This window comes from Sus scrofa, chromosome 14 (assembly GCF_054392235.1).
Source record: "Sus scrofa isolate SSC_HxYL_T2T_F1_AM1 chromosome 14, Sscrofa_HxYL_maternal_Yorkshire_Landrace_v2.0, whole genome shotgun sequence".
NCBI lineage: Eukaryota > Metazoa > Chordata > Mammalia > Artiodactyla > Suidae > Sus > Sus scrofa.
In genome coordinates, this window is record NC_139396.1 from 163,069,695 (window position 1) to 163,091,357 (window position 21,663).

Below are 21,663 nucleotides of genomic sequence, written 5' to 3' on the forward strand. Positions count from 1 at the left end.
CACAAACTCGCACATATGCTCGGACACCTGCACACCACAGGAGACACTGCTGGGGGCAGGTGGGGCCCTGCGGCAGCGCTGTGGATGCTGTAAGGGCCCCGGGTAAGGCTGGGTCCCCTCCTTGTGCGATGACCCTTGTGTGATGTTCTCTGGGGTCCCCTTCCTCCAATTCCGACGGGAGGGCTGCAGTTCTGCCGCCCCGCCCTGGCTGCCTAACTCCACACGCACACCTGCACTTCCTGCCGGACAGTCAGCCGTGCTCTCTGCTGTTCACAAAAGCCGGGAGCACAGCGGTGACACCGACAGGGTGACGCCTACCACCTTGGGCTGCCCTGGGGTGGGGGCCGCGGGCCTGTGGGAACCCACGGGGGTCTCCCCCTGCTCAATAAGCACCGGAGCCACAGCTGGGTCTGGAGGGCAAGTGACCCCTGCCAGGCTGAGGGCCGTCCAGGCTGTTCACAGACGCACGAGGGCCGGGGCCGCCTGCGCGCGGAGACCCCTCGGGTGGCCGTGGTGGCCAGGGTGGCCGGCTGCTCCCAGCACAGGGCAGGTCAGAAGGGCTCCCCCTCCAGCCACAGGCTTGGGGTGAGGCTCTCGTGTTGTTCTGTCTGAGTGCCCCTCAGCCGCCTGGATTTCAGAGCTGGCGCTTAGCTCACGCGCCCTGAGCTGTTTCGCTCTAGAAGTGGCAGCTGATGTGGGGTGTGAACTGGCTGTGACAGCTGGGGACAGTTTGTTTTGTGGCTGCCAAGAACAATAAAATGTAAACGTGGCCCAAAGGGCTTTCTCCCTCATTTCCTAAAATGTCTCCTCAGCCAGAAGGCGTTCCCGCAGGCCTTTGCCTGAGAAAAAGGAAACATTTCTAAAGAAATGTTTCCTTTTTTTCCTTCCCGTTTTTCTCGGGAAGATGGAAAGAATTGGGGTTTTTTCCAAAGACCGTGTCTATGACATGTCCCGAGGAGCAAGCTTTAAAAGTGCTGCAGATCAGAGTTCCTGTCATGGCTTAGGGGTAACAAACTAGGAGCCATGAGGACAAAGGTTTGATCCCTGGCCTTGCTCAGTGGGTTAAGGAGCCAACGTTGCCGTGAGCTGCGGTGTAGGTCGCAGACGCGGCTGGGATCCCACGTTGCTGTGGCTGTGGTGTAGGCCAGCGGCTACAGCTCCGATTTGACCCCTAGCCTGGGAACTTCCGTGTGCCGTGGGGGCGGCCCTAAAAAGCAATAAATAAATAAGTGAATAAAAGTGCTGCAGCTCAAACTGCTAGGTGCTTAGGAATGTGTTTTGGCGGCTGAGTTGCAACTAAGGGATCGCGTCACCTGTGTGTGGGACCCGCGTGGCAGGCTGTCCACATCGGAGTCCCCATGAGGCGGCATAGGGCCGTGGGCTGGAGCCCCCACAGGGCCCTGTGCCCTCCCCTGGGAGGCAGCCTAGCTCCTGCCTCTTGGAAGGTGGGCACCTAAGGGCTTCGCGGAGGTGAGGGCCTAAGCCCCTGTGGGCGGAGCCGGGCACCAGCGGGCATGGACGCCCTTAGGGTTACCATCTGGGAGCATGGAGGTGGTGGAGGCTGGGCATGTGGGGTCACCAGGTGGAGGTGGGGCCTGTGTGCAGCAGGGAGACAGATGGAAGGGAGAGGCAGGGGGCAGGGCAGGCGTGCCCCCACAGTCTCAGGGGGACCCTAGACTCCAGGGAGCGCCCTCCCGCCTCTTCCAGCTCCCGGGCTCGTGGCCACGTCACCCCGGGCTCTGCCTCCCTCATCGCACGGCGCCCCCTGTCTTCCGTGACTGTCTCCAATCCCCCTCTTCTCCTAAGGTCTCAGGCAGAGGGTCCAGCCCTCGTCCAGCCTGGCCGGGTCTGCACTGGCCCTGCCTCCCAATGACCCGGTGCACAGGCTTCAGGGGTTGGACCCGAATCTCTCTTCGCGGACGCTAGTGACCCTGCGCGGGAGGCACCAGGGCTGCAGAGCTGACGGCCTGGCCCCGTGGGAGCCGCACCCAAAGCCCGAGGGCACTGCCCTCCTTCCTTCTCTGTGGCACAAACGCCCGGGTCTGCTGAGGGTTGTGAGGAAGGGCCCTGCCGTTCTTTCCTCGAGGGACACCCAGCCTCCCGCCGCCGCCTGGGCCGCCCTCTGACTCTGGTCTCAGACGCTGCCGCCCGCCCGCATTGTCCTGCCCTTAACGGGGTTCCCGGCGGGTTTACATAGTATGGGGGGCGGTGCTCTTGAGAGAATGACTCGTGAAGCGTTTCCAGGCAGAGCCGCCTTCAGGGGCCCGGGAGGAAGCCGCGCCCCCCGAGGGCTGGCCTGGAGGTGTGGTTCCCCGGGGTTGAGTGGCAGGACTAACGAGTCGCCTCCCCCCAGCACATCCTGGAGCTGGAGGCCATGCTGTACGACGCCCTGCAGCAGGAGGCCGGGGCCAAGGTGGCCGAGATGCTGTCGGAGGAGGAGCGGGAGAAGCTCAGGGTGGCCGTGGAGCAATGGAAGCGCCAGGTCATGAGCGAGCTGCGTGAGCGGGACGCCCAGATCCTGCGGGAGCGCATGGAGCTGCTGCAGCTGGCACAGCAGGTACGGGCAAGGGGGGGCAGTGGGAGCAGGGCCTGCAGCTGCGGGCAGGGCTGCCCAGGGCCTGGCCCTCTAATGGCCGCGCCGCCAATGACCGTCCCTTCCCATAGCCACGCCCCCAATGGTCAGGCCTCTTCCCAGCCACACCCCTGTGGCCACACCCACCAACAACCACACCCCTGGCCACACCCACCCACAACCACGCCCTCGTGCCCACGCCCACCAATGGCCACACTCTCGTGTCCAGGGCCTTCCACTGGCCGGGCCTTTCTCTTTTCTTTCTTTCTTTTCTAATTTTTATGGCCACACCTGTGGCATAGGGAAGTTCCCAGGCCAGGGACTGAATCCGAGCCACAGCTGTGCCCTATGCTGCAGCTTGGCAATGACAGATCGTTTAACCCACTGCACCCAGCCCGGAATTGAACCCATGCCTTTGCAGAGACCCAAGCCACTGCAGTCAGATTCTTAACCACTGTGCTGCAGCGGGAACTCTGGCTGTGCCTTGCTAATGGCATGACCTCCAGGGGCCATGTTTCCGTGGCCAATGGCGTCCAGTGACTGTGGCTGTGGCAGGGCCTCTGGCCAGACCTCCTGCCCATCTGGACCAGCCTTCCGGGCCATCCTGCCCAGGCCTCTGGGTGGCACTGCCCTTCCCCTGTGACCCCAGACTGCCCGGTCTTTTCCACGGCTCCTTCCTCAATGGTCAGATCCCAGTGACAGTGTCCTCAGGGGAGCAGCTGCTCATGCGCCAGGCACTTGGGACCTTCTGTTGGCCTACGGGCGCTTGGGGGCCTCAGGCCAGTCTGGCCTGTCCATTTCTAACTGGGGGTGGGGACCCTCGCAGACGACACAGCTCTGGTGTGTGGCAGGCCTGTACCCCCGCCTGTGCCCACGCGGCCTGGAAGGCGCCTGCGTGGCTGTGGTCCGTGCTGAGGTAAACGAGTAACCCAGGTTTATGAGAATGTCCGTGGGCTCGTGTCTGACCAGAGGCCTGGTCAGCTACTGGGACCCTCGTGGCCAGATCCAGGTGGTCGGTGCGAGGCCCCCTTCCTGCGGCCCCTCACTCCATCACGGGCTCAGAGCCCAGCCGCTCCCGGGGGCCGGCGTGGGCGTGCAGAGGAGGTCTGACCGGCATCTGACGCCAAAGTGAGGACGAGGGCTTCCACACGTGGCGTTCGCCTCGTCAGGAAAGTCCCCCCGAGGCGGCTCTGCGGCCCTTCCGGCCGCTCCTCCCGCCGCCATGGTGGTGGGACTTGGGCCGGACCCCTCCCGTGGGCTTCTGGCATCATGGTTTATGACCAGGACGGTGTCGGAGACCCTGGCCGAGGGACAGCTGTCCGCGCTCTCGTTGGAGCAGAGGACACACAGAGGAGGGCTGTGTCCGTCGGGGAAACTGGGGCAGGCACGTTGGCTCCGGGCCTGCGGCAGAGGCTCCTAGAAGTGTGCAGAGAGGGCAGCCTGACACCCGGCCCCGGTGGTGCCCAGCCTGGCAGCTGCTCCGGGGCAGGCGGTCCTCCAGGTACACGAGGGAACGTCTTTCCCGCGCGGTTTCCCAAATGTCTGATTATTGAAGATGTTCCTTTTTTCAACGTTGCAGAGAATTAAGGAATTAGAAGAAAGAATAGAAGGTCAGAAGAGACAAATAAAGGAGCTGGAGGAAAAGGTAAAATAAACGCAATTTTGGGGACTTGCTCTGTTAGCCAGGTCTGCACAGAATCCGAGCAGGTCACTCCCGACCTCATTAGCGCTCGGTCTGAGGTTGGGGCGTTGCTGGATAAGCAGAGGTTTCAGGGCCGAGTCTGCTCAGGATGGGGAGTCGGAGGCTGGGGTCTGGGAACGCCCTGTCTTTGACCGGCCTTGCGACCCGGAGGCCATGCCTCCCGCGGCCCCAGTCTCCCCAGCGGCCGCCGTGTGGCCGCAGATTTAGGAACCGCGGGTCATGGGGTCTGGCTGGTTTGGGGCCGTGGGGCTGGGGGCCAGGGAGGCTCCCAAGTGCAGGGGCAGGGAGCACGGCCAGAGAGCCGCCTGCCCTCTCCACGGGTGCTTAGCTCCAGGGAAGTTTGTCCTGCAGATCAGGATGTTTCAGCGACATCCGCTGTCAGACTGCTTGTTGAGGGCTTGTGATCCGTCTGCCCTGTGGTCCCGTGGGGCGGGTCTCACCAGAGGCCACTCTCCCCGAGCCTGCTGGCCTGTCCTGCCCAGAGAGAAGAGAGGCTGGGGTGGGCTGCCCGGGGGGAGCCAGCAGAGACTCTGTGCTTGCAGGACAGAGGCCCCCCCCCCAGGGAGGCCGGGCCTCCCCCTGCCCTACCCACTGCACCTTGGGACAAAATAGGCTTTCCCTGGCACCTCCCGGGCATCTGCAGAGCCGTCTTGGTGGTAACTTGCAAATCCAGTGCCCGTGGCAGGTCCCTAGAACCAACTGTGCCAGGCACAATCTGCAAAGCAGAGGGTTGCCTTGCAAACAAGGACGGTCCTGCCCCATGGAGGCTGGACAGGGGCAGCCTGCACCAGACACACCCGAGGCACTGAGGGTCCGGGGGACGCTGTTCTCGGGGTCCCAGCCTTGCAGTCTCTCCCCCAGAATGAACGTCTCTTGCCTTTCGCATCTTAAAGTGAGACCATTTGTTTGCGTTAAGCAGCGGGGCGTTTTAATTGCATCTTCTCTTAGTCGCGCTGAGGAAGCGCTGCTCTTGCAGGCACCTGCGCCGCGGCCAGATCTTCTGTCGGGTCGCGGTTGGCCCGGCCCCTCGCCCAGCCCAGATGAGGCTGCAGTGTGAACGCCTCGGCGTGGCGGTTGTGCTTTATCATTTACGATGGGACCAAGACCAGAGCATTGTCACGGGGTGCTGGTGTCCGCCTGGCACTTGGCACGACTCTCCCTAAGACTCTCGCCATCACTGAAGCCAATTAGCACCCTCACCACCGGCTTGGGCGACATGTCCAGATGGCAGGTCCCCCACCCCCCAGAGGCGCGGTGACTGGCAGGGCCTCCCTCTGGACCGTCGCCTACAACCTGGCCTCCGGGCGGCATCGGGTCCCCCGGGGGGTGGCAGCCCAGTGGCTCCAGACCCAGGCGCCCTCCCAGCCCCTCCCAGCAGGACCGCTGTACGGCTGGGCACCCGTGCGCCAGGATCTGCTCCCGACCCCCGACGGGCGGCTGCGCGGCGCTCTGCGATCCCACGTTGTGTCTTGCCAGAAGCTCTACAAACTCTTTTTTCTCTTTCTCTCCTTCTGTGTCTCCACCCTCCCCCCCTTTTTAGTTTCTATTTTTGTTCTTATTTTTCTCCTTAGCTTTCATTCTGTGGTCCTAGCTCGCCTGGGCACCCCGACGTGGTGAGTATGTCATTTGCGTCTGTCCCCCGCTGTTCCAGAAGCGAGAGGCGCTTCCGGAAGGCGAGAGTCAGGGCTCCCGGAGGTGCTTACGAAGCCCCCCGCAGCGCTGCCAGGGGTCGGGGCCCGGAGGTCTGCCGTGGTCGGAGGGACAAGGGAGAGCAAAGCCCCCCCAGGGGACTCCCCCGGCGGGAGAGGCGCCTGCACAGAAACCCCTCTGTGTCCTCTGCTCTGGGCATCTCGGCAGGAAGCAGTGCTGGTGGCATCCTGTCTTTCTGTCCTTCCCGTGGTGTGAAGCACAAGCGTGGGTCCCACAGGAGACTGGGCCAGAGATGCCCGCTTTCCCCACAAGGTCATCACCGTCCTGCTAGGCAGTGGCCTCGTCCCCGAGGCTTTCCGAGCGCGGCCGCACACGAAAGTCTGACCCCTGCTTCCTTCCCAACCAGACGGCAGTGGAGCAGGCTGTGACCTCGTCCTTCCTCTCGTCCACGTCCCCTGGCCCTCGAGCCCTCCCCTTGGAGGCAGGACCAGGCTTTCCCCTCGGCCTCGTCCCTCCAGCCCAGGAGCCCCCTGACCTGCCTCCTGCGTCCCTTCTCTTCCAGCTCCCAGAGGAGCCAGAGCCCTTTCCTCCAGCTGGACCGGGGAGCAGTGGGCGCCCGGGCGGCCGCATGAGATGCTGCATCTCATCCTCGAAGCCCCGAGAGGACCTGGCCTCTGCGGACCCCCTCCCACCCAGGAGCAGGGAGAAAGGGGGTCTTTGAGCACCTCTGACGGGGGCTGTCCACTTCAATGAGCTGGAGTTAGGACTCGCTCTCTGACCGGGGCTCCCTGAAGAGGCCTGGACTTGGCCGCAGGCCCTGGGCACCCTCCTGGGACACAGCCCCCCACCCCAGACCCCTGCCAGGCAGCGAGAGAGCCGCTTCTGTGCTGGAGCCCCGCACCCCTGCCTCCTTCGTTCCTTTAACAACCGAAACGTGTCTCAAAGGAAGCTTCTCAGAAACACCTTGGGCGCCTGCAAAGTGACAACGAAGCTGCCACCACGGGGAAACTGGGGTGGCTCCCGGGGCCAAGGACGGATTCCCCGGGAGCCCCGGAGGCCTTCGCTCGCGGGTCCCGAGCGCCTGCTTGGCTGCCACGTCCTGCCGTCCTTCCTTGTTTGTGCTGCTGCGTCCCTCCTGGGAACAGAGCCCCAACTGCCACGGTGCCACCAGCCTCCCGCCCTGAGCCGCCGGAGGAGCAGGTGGGACCCACCAAAGGGAGGCCTACAGAGCATGGAGGTGGGACGAGAGGGACAAGCAGACTGGCAAAGGACCTGACTTCGTCAGAGACGCGGGGCCCTCGGGCTGCCGGTGAGCCCAGCGTGGCCGAAGCTGCCCAGTCCAGAGCCCTGGCCTCCGCACTCAAGGGGCAGCGCCCGGCCGGGGTGACAGTGCACCGCGGCTCCGCAGGTGTGAGAAGGGGCCCGGCGCCCAGGTGGCCAGCAGGTGAGGCACCGCCCGCATCCCGCAGCACCGGGTCTGCCCTCCCTCCCGCCGTTTGGGCCCCGTGGTGCTGACACAGCCCCTTCTGGTCTGCGGGATCCCGTCCAGGTCGGCCCGTGTGGTGGGGGTTCTCTTTGCCGGGACCCTGGCTGCTCCTGTGGCCGAGCCCCGTGTGCGCCGATACGGGCGGGCAGGGCGGGCAGGGCGGGCTGGGCGGCTCACCTCCCGCCTGCCCTGGACAGTCTGCTCCCTGGGGGCTTCCAGTGTCCCTGCGGTGCTGACCCCATCGTGGTTGTCTCTGCCCCAACCCAGGACACCCCCAAGGCCAGCGCAGGTGCCAGGAGTGGGTCACAGGGCACAGCCCATGGGGAGGGCTTCTCAGAGGCGCCCGGCCACGTCTGCCAGCCTCGGTCCACCCCGCACCCCAGGGTCTGCCGGCCTCGGCCCCACCCCCGCCCCGCTGCCCCCAGAAATTCCAAGAGAGCTCCCTTGATCTTGACTCCTGGTGCCGCGGCCCCTGGGCTTGGAGGTCTCCCTGGGCCTCATTCCCAGGGATGGAGGATCTGGAAGGGGCCGGGCGCTCCATTGGTGAGTGTCCTTTCCAAGTGGAATTTCCTCGGCAAAGGACGTTGCTGTGGCGAGGCGCCAGTGGGGCGTGAACGGATCTGGCAGGTGTGATGTTCGGCCGAGTCTCCCCCACCTTCCTGGGCACGGAACTGCCTCAATCGGGGGTGGTGCAGAGGGCCCAGAAGGTGCACCCGCAGAGCCGGCCAGGGGAAGTCCCACCTGCTCCCTCGGAGGCTCGGGGTATGCTCCTTCACACGCTTCTCTGGGCGCCTGTCCCTCGAAGAGGCCCCTGTCCAGTCAGGGCTTGTAGGCAGCCTGGTGCGGCCCGGGCGCAGCAGCATCTGCCCCCTGCGACCCCCGGGGGTGCACAGGCCCAGCCTGGGGCTGGAAAGTTCACTTAGGGCTGTTCTGGGGCGAGCCGGGCCCCACTGGTCTCTGCCTGGTCCACCCCGGGGTGCCCCAGCCCGAACATGCTCCCCCCAGGCCAGTCCCTGGAGCTCAGGCGGCCCTCTGGGCTTGTGCCGAGGTCCTCGGGCTGTGCCACGTCCTGTGAGAAAGATGCCGAGCGCGGCACCACCGCGTATCTGAACATGCCTGGCAAGGATGCCCCACGGTCGTGGCCTGGCCTCAGAGCTCAGCCAGGGCGGGTGAAGGACAGTGAACACCGCCTGGCTATGTCAATACCTCTATTGAAATGCGTTGCCCGGAGCCCCCGGAAGGGCCCCATGGGTGTTGGGGTGACCTCTGCCCCAGGGCCTCGTCCCCACAGCCCTTCCCCCACCAGCCAGCCCCGGGGCTCCGGGGTCTGTTTTGTCTGGCCTGCCTGGGCCATGAGCAGGTCACACCTGTGGAGGGCACAGCTGGGAGCGTGAGAGCCAGGCGGGAGGTGGGGGCGCGGGCCAGGCGCGGCCTCCCTGGGAGCCGGGTGGCCTGCAGGACCTGGACGTTGGTAGAGGCCCCTTGGACAGAGCTGTTTTGTGGGTCTGGAGACCCAGAGGCGACTTGAATCAGCTCCTGCTCCCAGGAACTCACCCTGAGCGGCAGGCGTCCCTTTTCAGGGACAGGACTGCGCTCTCCCGAGGGCGCGTGGCGGGCGGGGACAGGGGTGGGGGGCTCACACCTGGACACTGCAGGGCAGATGCTCTCGGGGCCCCACGGAGCACATTCCCCTCCCCCGGGGCAGGGAGAAAATTCCCCAGTGCCAGCCCGAGTAGGAGAACTCCGGACGCAGTTGGCGCCAGGCTGTCCTCATACCGGGGGCGGGGGGGAGCCGTGGCCCCAGACGTCCCGTGAGGGTGTCCCCGCAGCCACGCTTAACCCGCACAGGGCGGGCGGGGCGGGGGCGGCTGCGTTGCGAGGCGTACTTTGGATCCACTTGGTCTGGGGAGGTGGGGAGCCGAGAGCCTCCTCAGCTGCTTTGTGGGGACACGTACGGCAGCGCTGGGGGCTGGGGGCTGGGGGCCGGGGCACAGAGGGCAGCTCCTGGGAAAGGGGCCAGTGTTACCCTTCAGGCTTCTCCCACCGTGTTCTGGTCTGTGGTCTCAGGGTGGGTTTAGGATGTCAGGCAAGAGCTGCTGTCTAAATCCAGGGTCTTTTGTGTCATCATCCCCTCCCAGCCCAAGACCACCAACCCCATCAGCTTGGAGAACAAGGCCCCTCACCCAGGCAGCAGGCTCGGGGCAGAGGGCCTTTCCCTGCGCTGAGACGTCCTTGGGGCGGCTGGTTCCACGCACCACATGCAACACGAGAAGTTACCAGCTCCCAAGCAAGCATCTCCCTCTCCCATCAGCCTTTTCTTTCTTTATTTCTTCTCCCTTCCTTTCTTTCTTTTCCTTTTTAGAGCCACACCCATGGCAGATGGAGGTTCCCAGGCTAGGGGTGGAATTGGAGCTACCACTGCCGGCCTACACCACAGCCACAGCAACGTGGGATCCGAGCCACGTCTGCGACCTACACCACAGCTCAGGGCAACACTGGATCCTTAACCCAGCGAGCGAGGCCAGGGATGGAACCCACATCCTCATGGATACTAGTCGGATTCGTTACCACTGAGCCACGGCGGGAACTCCCCTCCCATCAGCTTTCTAAAATCCCTTTGTTTTAAAATAGATTCAGACCTAAAGGAAAGTTGCTACGATGGTATAAAGTTCGTGTGCACCCCTCCCCCAGCTTCCCCACGGTCCGATCGCCTCTCGTATCTCGTGTAATCACAGCGCGCTTTGAAAGCTCGGCGAGTCCACCCACTCCGTGCAGACAGGCGTTTCCGTGCAGGACCCCAGGCTATGTTGAGTCCTTCTCCTGGTCCCTCTCAGTCGGTGACCCCCGTCCTAGCTTTTCCTCCTCACCCTTGACCGTGCGCCTGGACAGGAGCTGGTCCGTTGCTTTGTGGATTGTCCTTCAGTTTGATCCACCTGATGCGTGCGTGTGATTAGACGGAGCGACGCATTCGCGGCGCGTCTGCCCCCGGGCGATGCCGCCGACCGTGTGCGATCAGGGCGGCTCCGTGTGCGCACACCTTGTCCCTGGGGCGTGAGCCCCGATCGAGGCTCCACCAGCGTCTCCGTTGAAAAGGTGCCGTTGTAGGTATAGACATCTTGTGGTGCCGCTTCGCGACTGAGAGCCCAGATCCTCCCTCAGTGTCTGCAGGTGCGTGGAGCAGACTCAGTCCTGCCTCGGTGATCACCGCCTGGCCTTCTGGTTTTCTGTCCCCACGACCCTTCTGTGTTATTGCAATTTGTCTCTGGAGAAGACCTGTCTCCTTCTCTCATTTGTTTCTTTATCCAGTTATTTACATCAGTCTGGTCTCGTGGGAATTTCATTTATTCTGCGGGTTATAATCCGATACCGTCTCTAAGCGTTTTCTCGCTCAGATTGTCCCGCCGGCGCTGCTGAGCTTCCCGTCAGGCTGATGCCCGTCCTGTGAGCCCCTTCCGGCCCCCGAGCCCTGTCTTCCTCCGGGGCCGAAGGTGCTCAGGCCCATCTTGCATTTACCCTGCTTCGCTCCTGAAAGCAACCACTTCTCCGAGGAGCTCTGGTTGCTGCCGTCGGAGAATGCGGTTGAGGAACAAACACCCCTGCGCGGGCCACGCTCGCTGCTGCTGGGGGACCGTGTTTCTGGGTCTCGAAATCACCCACACTTACCCGCGCCTCTTTGTTTATCTATGCTTCTGTCTCTCACCTCTCCAGCCACGCAGCTATCATCTGCCTTCTGTCATTCATCTATCATCTGTGATCTAGCCATCACGTCTTTTATTTATGTGTGTATTTATTTATGTATTTAGTCTTTTTGCCTTTTCTAGGGCCGCTCCCGTGGCATATGGAGGTTCCCAGGCTACGGGTCTAATCTACTGGCCTACACCACAGCTCACGGCAACGCCGGATCCTTAACCCACGGAGCAAGGCCAGGGATCAAACCTGCCACCTCATGGTTCCTAGTCAGATTCGTTAACCCCTGAGCCACGACGGGAGCTCCAATAGCCGTCGCATATCTATCATCTATCACTTCTCTGCCGTCTGCCACCTATCGTTGACCCATCCGTCTGTCTGTCCATCCATCAACGGTGTCTCTGATAAGGCCATGACTTCGTCGCGATGCCTCGAGCTCCAGGCCAACCCGTCAAGACCCGTCCCACCCTCCGCGTTTCCCTTCCTGTAACTCCGTGCTCTGGAGACTCGGCTCTGAGCGGATAAACTGTACTACTGATTTGCTCAGCCCCACTCTCCACAGAAGGAAGGTCCAGAAGGGCTCTCACCCCCACGCCCTGCCAGCAGCAGGTGTACCAGCTGGAGGCATCGCGTGGGGTTCCTTTCATCTTTAGCGTTTACTGTTTTCCAGACAAAGTATTGCTTTCCAGAATGACGTTGGTTGGTTCTTTTCCTCTAGGACATGCTCCATTTGTGGTCATTCGGGTTGGTTTGTCACAGTTGGATTCCATTTGGGCTTCCCCCACAGAGTGATTTTTTTTTTTTAATTACACATTTTTTTTTAAATTACGCCCCCAAGACTGAAGTGCCATTGCCTCCAGACTCCCTCTGCTCCCCCAGCCCCACCCTGGGCAGCCCTGGTCTGTGCCGCCTTCTTTCAGTTTTGCCACTTACAGGTCTTCGAGGTGAAAGGTATGACGTGTGCCTTCAGTACGTAGCTTTGGGCTCTGGCCTGTTCACTTAGCAAGATGCATGGAGAACCCTGTGTGTTTCTGTATTTTTTTTTTTTTGTATATATTTTTTGTATTTTTTTTTTAATTTTTTTATTTTCCCACTGTACAGCAAGGGGGTCAGGTTATCCTTAGATGTATACATTGCAGTTACAGTTTTTTCTCCCACCCTTTCTTCTGTTGCAACATGAGTATCTAGACAAAGTTCTCAATGTTATTCAGCAGGATCTCCTTGTAAATCTATTCTAGGTTGTGTCTGATAACCCCAAGCTCCCGATCCCTCCCACTCCCTCCCCCTCCCATCAGGCAGCCACAAGTCTCTTCTCCAAGTCCATGATTTTCTTTTCTGAGGAGACGTTCATTTGTGCTGGATATTAGATTCCAGTTATAAGTGATATCATATGGTATTTGTCTTTGTCTTTCTGGCTCATTTCACTCAGGATGAGATTCTCTAGTTCCATCCATGTTGCCGCAAATGGCATTATGTCATCCTTTTTTATGGTTGAGTAGTATTCCATTGTGTATCTATACCACATCTCCCGAATCCCATCATCTGTCGATGGACATTTGGGTGGTTTCCATGTCCTGGCTATTGTGAATAGTGCTGCAATGAACATGCGGGTGCATGTGTCTCTTTTAAGTAGAGCTTTGTCCGGATAGATGCCCAAGAGTGGGATTGCGGGGTCATATGGAAGTTCTATGTATAGATTTCTAAGGTATCTCCAAACTGTTCTCCATAGTGGCTGTACTAGTTTACATTCCCACCAGCAGTGCAGGAGGGTTCCCTTTTCTCCACAGCCCCTCCAGCACTTGTTCTTTGTGGATTTATTAATGATGGCCATTCTGACTGGTGTGAGGTGGTATCTCATGGTAGTTTTGATTTGCATTTCTCTTATAATCAGCGATGTTGAGCATTTTTTCATGTGTTTGTTGGCCATCTGTATATCTTCTTTGGAGAAATGTCTATTCAGGTCTTTTGCCCATTTTTCCATTGATTGATTGGTTTTTTTGCTGTTGAGTTGTATAACTTGCTTATATATTCTAGAGATTAAGCCCTTGTCAGTTGCATCATTTGAAACGATTTTCTCCCATTCTGTAAGTTGTCTTTTTGTTTTCTTTTTGGTTTCCTTTGCTGTGCAAAAGCTTTTCAGTTTGATGAGGTCCCATGGGTTTATTTTTGCTCTAATTTCTATTGCTTTGGGAGACTGACCTGAGAAAATATTCATGATGTTGATGTCCGAGAGTGTTTTGCCTATGTTTTCTTCTAGGAGTTTGATGGTGTCCTGTCGTATATTTAAGTCTTTCAGCCATTTGGAGTTTATTTTTGTGCATGGTGTGAGGGTGTGTTCTAGTTTCATTGCTTTGCATGCAGCTGTCCAGGTTTCCCAGCAATGCTTGCTGAATAGACTTTCCTTTTCCCATTTTATGTTCTTGCCTCCCTTGTCAAAGATTAATTGACCCATAGGTGTCAGGGTTTATTTCCGGATTCTCTATTCTGTTCCATTGGTCTGTCTGTCTGTTTTGATACCAGTACCACACTGTTTTGATGACTGTGGCTTTGTAGTATTTCTTGAAGTCTGGGAGAGTTATGCCTCCTGCTTGGTTTTTGTTTCTCAGGATTGCTTTGGCGATTCTGGGTCTTTTGTGGTTCCATATAAATGTTTGGATTGTTTGTTCTAGTTCTGTGAAAAATGTCATGGGTAATTTGATAGGGATTGCATTGAATCTGTAGATTGCTTTGGGTAGGATGGCCATTTTCACAATATTGATTTTTCCAATCCAGGAACATGGAATATCTTTCCATTTCTTTACATCTTCTTTGATTTCTTTGATTAAAGTTTTATAGTTCTCGGCATATAGGTCCTTTACCTCCTTGGTCAGGTGTCTTCTGAGGTATTTGATTTTGTGAGGTGCAATTTTAAAAGGTATCATATTTTTGTATTCCTTTTCTAATGTTTCATTGCTGGTATACAGAAATGCAACTGACTTCTGAATGTTAATCTTATATCCTGCCACTTTGCTGAATTTATTAATCAGTTCAAGGAGTTTTGGGGTTGAGTCCTTAGGGTTTTCTAGGTATAGTATCATATCATCTGCATACAGTGACAGTTTGATCTCTTCTCCTCCTATATGGATGCCTTTTATTTCTTTTGTTTGTCTAATTGCTGTGGCTAACCCGTGTGTTTCTGGAGTGTGTCCTTCCTGTTTACGCCAGGTCATTGCTGCTGCGAGGAGGCGCCACATTCACTGACTCTTATCTGTTGGCTTCCCAGGTGAGTCAACGAGGACTCACAGGGCTGTGGACATTCGTGCGCAGGGTTTGTGTACGGACAGATGATGCGCATCTATGTGGACCACACATCTAGATGGACAATGCAAAGCCATGTGATGGAGAGATCACAGATTGTAGATAAACGATAGCGGTAGAGGCGTGGATGGAGAGATGATAGACAGAAGCAGGCGTCCGTTCCCAGGTAATTACCTGGGACCGCTGCGGGCTCGATTTTACGCAGAACTGCTGGGCAAGGTGGCCGCCCTACGTCTGGCGTCCCCACCAGCCAAGTGTGTGCGCGCCTGTCGCTCCGTGTCTTCGCCAACACTTGATGTGTCAGTTGTGTGTTTGGGGGGGGGGTCCATCCTAAGGAGGACCCAGCGGTGCATTATTTTGGTCTCAATGTGCCTTTTCTCTAATGACCCGTGACATTGGGCATCGTTTTACGTGCTGCTTCTCCGTCCGTATATCTTCTTTGGTGAAGTGCCTGTTCAAATCATTTGCCCATTTTTTAAATTAGATTTTTTTTTTTGCTTTTTTTATTATAGAGTTTTAAGATGCCTTGGTCAGATATGTGACACAAAAGAATTTTCTCCAGGTCTTTATCTTGTCTTTTGTTCTCTTAAGAGTATCTTTTGAAAATGTCTAATTTGGAGTTCCCGTCGTGGCGCAGTGGTTAATGAATCCGACTAGGAACCATGAGGTTGCGGGTTCGGTCCCTGCCCTTGCTCAGTGGGTTAACGATCCGGCGTTGCCGTGAGCTGTGGTGTAGGTTGCAGACTCGGCTCGGATCTCGCGTTGCTGTGGCTCTGGCGTAGGCCGGTGGCTACAGCTCTGATTGGACCCCTAGCCTGGGAACCTCCATATGCCGCGGGAGCGGCCCAAAGAAATAGCAACAACAACAACAAAAAAAGACAAAAAAAAAAAAAAAAAAAGAAAATGTCTAATTTATCCACCTGTAAAAACGGGGTTGTGTGGGGCTGGACCTAAGAAACTTTGTCTGGTTCAAAGTTCTCCCTTGTGTGCTCCTGGAACCGTGTGGCTCCGCGTCTTACATGTACACGCATGGTCTGCTTTGTGTTCACGTTTGCAGTTGGTGCAGGGTTTCTGTCCAAGCACATTTTCTTTTTTGTTTGTTTTTGTCTTTTTTCAGGGCCGCACCCGCGGCATATGGAGGCTCCCAGGCTAGGGGTCTATTTGGAGCTACAGCCGCCGGCCTACACCACAGTCACAGCAACGCCAGATCCTTAACCCTCTGAGCGAGGCCAGGGATGGAACCCGCAACCTCATGGTTCCTAGTTAACCACTGAGCCACAAATGGGAACTCCGAAGCACATTTTCTGGGTGGTTGTGTGGTCCTGTCTCCCCCACCCTCACGGGCAAGGACTCTTGCTCGTTTTGATTCAAATGCCTCCTGCTTGGCTGGACCAAGTCCCTGGTCTGTGGTCAGCCCCGTCCTCCGAGCATCCTCCCCGCCTCTGAGTCACCGCAGGCTGGGTGGCGGGGGGACAGGGCGGCTGTTTGCCCGCGTCCTCCATGTTCGGCCTGCCTGGTCCCCACTGGATCCTGGGGGCAAGCCTGGTCTCCAGGGACCTCGCCTGCCAGCTCAGGGTCTGGAAGCCAGAGTTGTGCGAGATTAACTGTCAGCAGATCCAGATTTACGGCCCTGGGCCGAGCGGCTCTGAATGCCGATGAGGCCCACGGCCCCGAGCCCGGCAGGGAGGCTGCGCAGAGAACGGCGATGGGCGTTTCCAGGCCTCAGGGCCGCGCTGCTCTCGCTCGGAGCACGTCCGCGGTTACCAGCATTGCGCCCGAACGGAAGAGGAGCCTTCGTTAAAAAGCCCCGGAATGTTCTCCATCCCAACTTGATGGCGTTTTCTTTCCTCGTGTGTCTGTTTTATGTTCAGGAGCAGGTGTGAGAGGGGAGCCGCTGATGCTGCTCACAGGAGTGTGAACGCGGGCTCTTCGGGTGGGGGCTGCGCTGGGGACGGGTCCCCCCCCGAGGCGCTGCCTGTCTGTCTGTCTCAGGAGTGGGGAGAGTGCGGACACCGGGCACGGAGAGGCCCGTCAGCCCCAAGGGGTATGAGGGGCGGCTCACACCTGCCTGTCTGATGGCAGGTGACAAGCCCGGGCGCGGAGCCGGGGTGGCTGCACCGCCTGCAGGGCTGCTGCCGGCGTGCGTGGAGACGCGCAGCCCTGCCGCCCCTCCGCGGCTCCTCGTCACGGCGTCGTGGTCATCCTTGCTTCTTGGTGTGGAGACTCGCACGGGTCCTGACGCTGGCTCCCTCGTGATCCTGGCCCGGGATCGGCCCGCTTGGTTGCTTTGTCTCTCGTGACGTCTGTGCGTACACGGCGACGTCCGCCCGGAGACCCGTCCCATCGCCTGCCCCTCCCCCGGGAGGTGGCTGCCTCCTGGACCCGGGGCAGCTGCCCGGGCAGAGCTTCACGGCAGACACTTGTGTCTCCAAAAGGTGTAATTGTCGCGGCAAAGTCCTTGTACGAGGCACTGTGCTGGCCGTGCCTCCGCACGCACTCCTGCACTGTCACGGGCGGACACTCACCCGTCCAGGGACCTGGGAGTCTCGTCCCGGCCTGGGGCCTCTTTGTGGGACCTCACCTCCCCCGAAGGCCCCGTGGGTTTTGCTTCATGAACGTTCTGTGCTGTGCTGGCGCAGGAGTTTCTTCGGGGGTCTGCCTGGGGGTCGTCTGAATCCAGAGGCTGCGCCTCAGGAGGTGCTGACCGACTTCCCGGTCATGGTGGCTTTGGAGCGATTATTTTTGCTCTTTGTTCAGAATTCTCCATTGCTCTTGGGGCAGAAGTTTCCTCTAACGCTCCTGGGAGATTTGCACAGACAGAAACGGGCTAACAGGCTGGCAGCGGACGGTTTGGTTTCCCCTCCCCCGACGCGCCTTTGTCGCGTCTGCTCTGTCCGGCCAGCAGCTCGTGGCCCGCGGCCAGCTGTCTAGCGCTCTGAAATGGCACCATCTCGGTGAAAGCAATAATGGATCTTTCCAGCCGCCTGACGGAGAGCCCATTAACAGAGATGCCATCATGAGAGAAGCTAGTGCCAGAAAAGAGAGCTGGATGCCCTCGGGCCGTGAGGGCAGCTCCTGGGAGCCAGAAGGAAACAAAACCAGAATCAGTGAGAGAAGACAGACATGCGTGCACGGGTGTGTGTGTGTGTGTGTGTGCGTGCGTGCGCGCACGGGTCTGTAGGTGTGGTTGTGTGGGGGGAATCTGAGCTTTTGGGTGTGTGTTTGGATGTGTGCCTGTAGGTGTGTGCATGTGCTTGTGTGTGTGGGGGGGACTGGGCGTGTGGTTGGTGTGTGTTGGGGGGCTGCGCATGTGTGCTTGGTGTGGGGGGGTCTGTGTGTGTGGCTGTGTGTGTTGGGGTCTGTGCGTGTGGTTGGTGTGTATTGGGGGGCTGCGCATGTGTGCTTGGTGTGGGGGGGGTCTGTGCTTGTAGCTGTGGGGGGGTCTGTGCGTGTGGTTGTGTGTGTTGTGTGGGGTCTGTGCGTGTGGTTGGTGTGTGGTCCGGTGACACCCGGCAGCCTCTAAGGAGCCGGGCGGGGGGCAAGGGTGTGGGGTCCTGGGGGCTCTGGGAGGCGGGCCTGGAGCTGGCGGCCTCTCTTGCCGGGAGAGCAGACGGCTTGCGCAGGGCCCACGGCGCGGGGTCCGTCTGCATCCACTATCTGTGGATGGAGGAGGGCGGGCTGGGGGGGCCTTGGGAGCCCAGCGAGGCTGCTGTGGGGCCTCCCTCCTGCTGGCCTTTCCGCTTGGGTCCAGAGAGGGCCTTTCTCTCTGTCAGGAGGCTGGCGTCTGGCCAGCACGAGGGGCAGAATCTCGCTGTTGAAAAGAGGCGCAAAGAGCCAAAGCCAAGCCCGCTTTGCAGGGAGCTGCCTGCCGAGAAACGCACATTTTTAACTTGGGCTCAACACACAGACAGAGGTGCCTCAGCTCGGCCCCCGGAGCTTTCGTGCCCCATGCCCACCTGCTGCTGAGCTGGGCAGGGAGGGACACTGGCTCTCGGGGAAGCTGGTGCTGGCTGCGGGCACAGCGACCTTAGTGCCGGACGGGGACGGGGCTTCAGACACACACCTGGGTCTGCTCTGCCACCGAGCTGGGCTCCGGCCAAGGACAGACTGTGAGCCTGTGCCCAGGCCCCCTCGGTGCCCCGCAAGGTGGGAGTGCCCGGAGGTGTCAGGCCGGCAGGTCCCAGCGGCGAGGTCCCAGGCGCCGGGGAGGAGGCAGGCAGCATGCAGGGGCGCATCGCAGTCCTGGAGCCACCCCCACGGCTGAGGGCGGAACCCGGCCAATAGACTGTCAAGCTCACAGTCATTCTAGAAGATGACGCGAGGGGAAGAGGCATTTGGAGGCTCGGGGACACAGCTCCTGGGGCCTTCGAACCGGAGAGACCCTGTGTCGCCCGCAAGACTTATTAAAGCAGGCCCAGGGCCCACCCCCACTCCCCGAGTGCCTCGTTCCGCAGGGCAGGGTGGCCCGGGGCCTGCGTCTCTGACAAGCCCAGAAGATGCTGAGGCCGGGGTCCTGGGATCCGACGTTGAGACCCACCGGGTGTCCAGTGGGAGGGCCCCAGACGGGGTGGAGGAGACCACGTCGCCTGCGGGCTTCAAGGCGTTTCTTCCCTCGGCTTTTCTAAGCGGCCCTCTGCTGTGCTCTTCCACGGGGTCTCTGGTCTGTCAGGTCACGCGTGTGAGGCACGGGAGGGGCCCCTGAGGAACCCTGGCAGCAGCGAGGTGGGAGGAGAGCGCTGCAGTCCGAGGGGCTGGGTTCAGGTCCTCTCTCGGCCAGGTGGCCACGACAGGTGCCCTGACCTATGTCCCCGCGACCTCCTTGAGGTGTGGGGGGGTTATCACTGGTCCTCGTCGGGCTTCTCCAGAGAAGCAGAACCAGTAGGCTGGTGTGTGTGCGTCTGGCCGTATCTCTCTCCATCTGTCCGTCCACACAGAGAAGGAAGTGTTCCCAGGGAGGCCGACACGTCCCCAGGTCTGTGGTCGGCAAGCCGGAGACCCAGCAGAGCCCACGTTTCCTCCACGTCTGAGCGCGGGAAAGGACCCACGTCCAGCACGGTGGCCACGCGGGAGGTCCCTCCTTCCCGCCCTTTCGTTTATCCAGGCCTTCAACTGATTGCACGAGGCCCACCTGCCCGGGGAGGGCCCGCTGCTTCGCTGACCTATCGATTCGAGCACGAATCTTATCCAGACACCATCCCGGGCCAACAGAATGACATTTGGCAAATGTCCGTGCAAACCTGGCCCAGCTGGGGTGACTCAGAATGAGCCATCACAGCATCCGAGGGCCGAGTCCACGTCCCCACGTGGGACCAGCTCCATAAATGTGGCCGCTGCTCTGTTATGTGTTTCCAGGTGGCAGCAGAACCAAAACCAGGAGGAGGCCTGAGCAGGGCTCAGTGGAGTGTGGGCTGGAGTGGCCCGTCCCAGCGGCCGTGGGAGCTGCAGCGGAGCTGGGAGGAAGCTGCTCGTGGGTGGCTGGCGGCCCCAGTGTCACCATCTGTGGGGTTGCAGGAAAGGCCCAGTGGAGAGCTGGCGGAGCGGTGGGGAGCTGAGCCGGGTCTGGGCGAGACTGTCTATTTCTTGCTATTTTCCCCCCAGTCAGCGCTTTGGGGAAAGGAGACCTTGGCCCAGACAGGCTCATTGCCATCTGTGTCTGCTCGTCTGAAAAGCTTTGGCTACAGTTTCCCAGAATAGTAGCACTTATGTGGGAAGGGTCTGGTTTTAGCTGATTCTCCATTGTTCCATAAGCCGATCACACGTGTGTTTGTGTGGGTTCCTTTCGAGGTCCTAGGGCCAGAGCAGGGGTGGTGTTTGGGGCCAGGGAGCAGGGATCTGGGCCGCAGGGCTGCACCCCTGCTCTTGCCCGCCCGGACCTCTGCCCGGCCCAGCCCGTGTGCAGACCCAGCTCTCCTTGTCTTGTGTGTATTTCTGGAAACCCCACGAGGCCCCGTGGGCTCTCCGTGGCGCCCACCCCACAGCTGGTTTGGACCCAGGAAGGTGCCGCTTGTCCTGGCCACCAGTTTCGTGTCCCCAACACTTGGGTTCCCAGCAGGAGCCCCCGGCACAAACACAGACGGCAGGGCCGGCTCCTCGGGCTCTGTTTTGACACAGATCGGAATATGCTGCTTCTTGGAGTTCCCGTCGTGGCGCTGCGGAAACGAACCTGACTAGGAACCATGAGGTTGCAGGTTTGATCCCTGGCCTGGCTCAGTGGGTTAAGGATTCAGCATTGCCATGAGCTATGGTGTAGCTCGCAGACATGGCTCGGATCCTGCGTTGCCGTGGCTGAGGTGTAGGCCGGCAGCTACAGCTCCGATTAGATCCCTAGCCTGGGAACCTCCATATGCCACGGGTGTGGCCCTAAAAGGACCAAAAGACAAAAAAAAAAAACAAAAAAAAAAAACGCTGCTTCTCATCCACATGCACAGATGCATTTGCACGTGTTACTGAGGTTCTGCTTCTGCAGCTTTGCATCAGGGTCAAGCTCTGCGGGCCTGCTGGGCTGGGTGCCAGCGTGAAAATGCCCCTGCTGCCCACTTCGTGGCTGTGGTTATCAGTGGCTTTCTGTCCGCTACCCATTCTCACCCAGCCTCGGTGCAGCCAGTGCGCAAATTCTATCACGACCCCTCCCTCCTGAAGGAAGGGCGAGGCTGCGGTTCTTGCCACCCCCTCTGTCAAGACATCACCCCGTCACAGGGCCGTCGGCACCAGACGCTGCCCACCGGGCTGTGAGCGGGCCAGGCCTCCGGCCAGCACCACCCTGTGCTGGGAGTCCCCGCCATGTCCCGTGTCCCTCCTCCCATGTACCGCTCATTGGCAGCCCGCCCCGTCCCTCAGACGTGGGCTCCATGAAGCGTCGCACCCAGGGGCCGGCCGGCTCCCTCGCTGTGAGCCCTCAGGGCGTTCGCCGCCGCACACTCAGGTGGAGTCTGGCCCCTAACACACTGTCAGTTAAATGCTCGCCATGTGAAGGACCCAGCAAGTGGAACGTGTGCTCACAGAGTCTGGTCTGCAGCCTCCCGGCCTCTCCCGGCTCCTAGAAAAGGCAGGAGCAGAGCCCTTCCAGGTGCCCAAGGCCACCCGCGGGCTCGGTGGCCCCGTAAGGTTCTCAGGACTCAGCACATAGTGGTGACGCGGCTATTGCAGCGATGCCAACACGCTTCACAGCCGGCCCCTAAGGGCAGTCGACACGGGTGTGGTCTGGGGGGATCCAGGAGCGGGCCTCCTGCGCTTCCGCCGTCTTGGCGGGCCCCACAGAGCACCCTCCCC

At 59.8% G+C, this 21,663-nt stretch overlaps 1 protein-coding gene across 41 annotated transcripts in view; it reads left to right on the top strand.

The window, feature by feature from the left end:
- Positions 1–21,663, top strand: part of JAKMIP3 (Janus kinase and microtubule interacting protein 3) — a 103,433-nt gene that overhangs the window by 77,600 nt on the left and 4,170 nt on the right. For 38 of the 41 annotated variants that reach the window (XM_013981817.3, XM_084995367.1, XM_084995368.1 and 35 more), the window contains 3 exons: positions 2,354–2,557; positions 4,152–4,217; positions 6,487–7,368. In XM_013981817.3, the coding sequence (XP_013837271.2) occupies positions 2,354–2,557; positions 4,152–4,217; positions 6,487–6,645 (429 nt within the window). In that variant the 3' untranslated portion in view covers positions 6,646–7,368. Of the gene's footprint in view, positions 1–2,353; positions 2,558–4,151; positions 4,218–5,814; positions 5,888–6,486; positions 7,369–21,663 lie in introns of those variants that run through there. The other 3 variants (XM_084995380.1, XM_084995381.1, XM_084995382.1) reach the window with 1 other exon arrangement.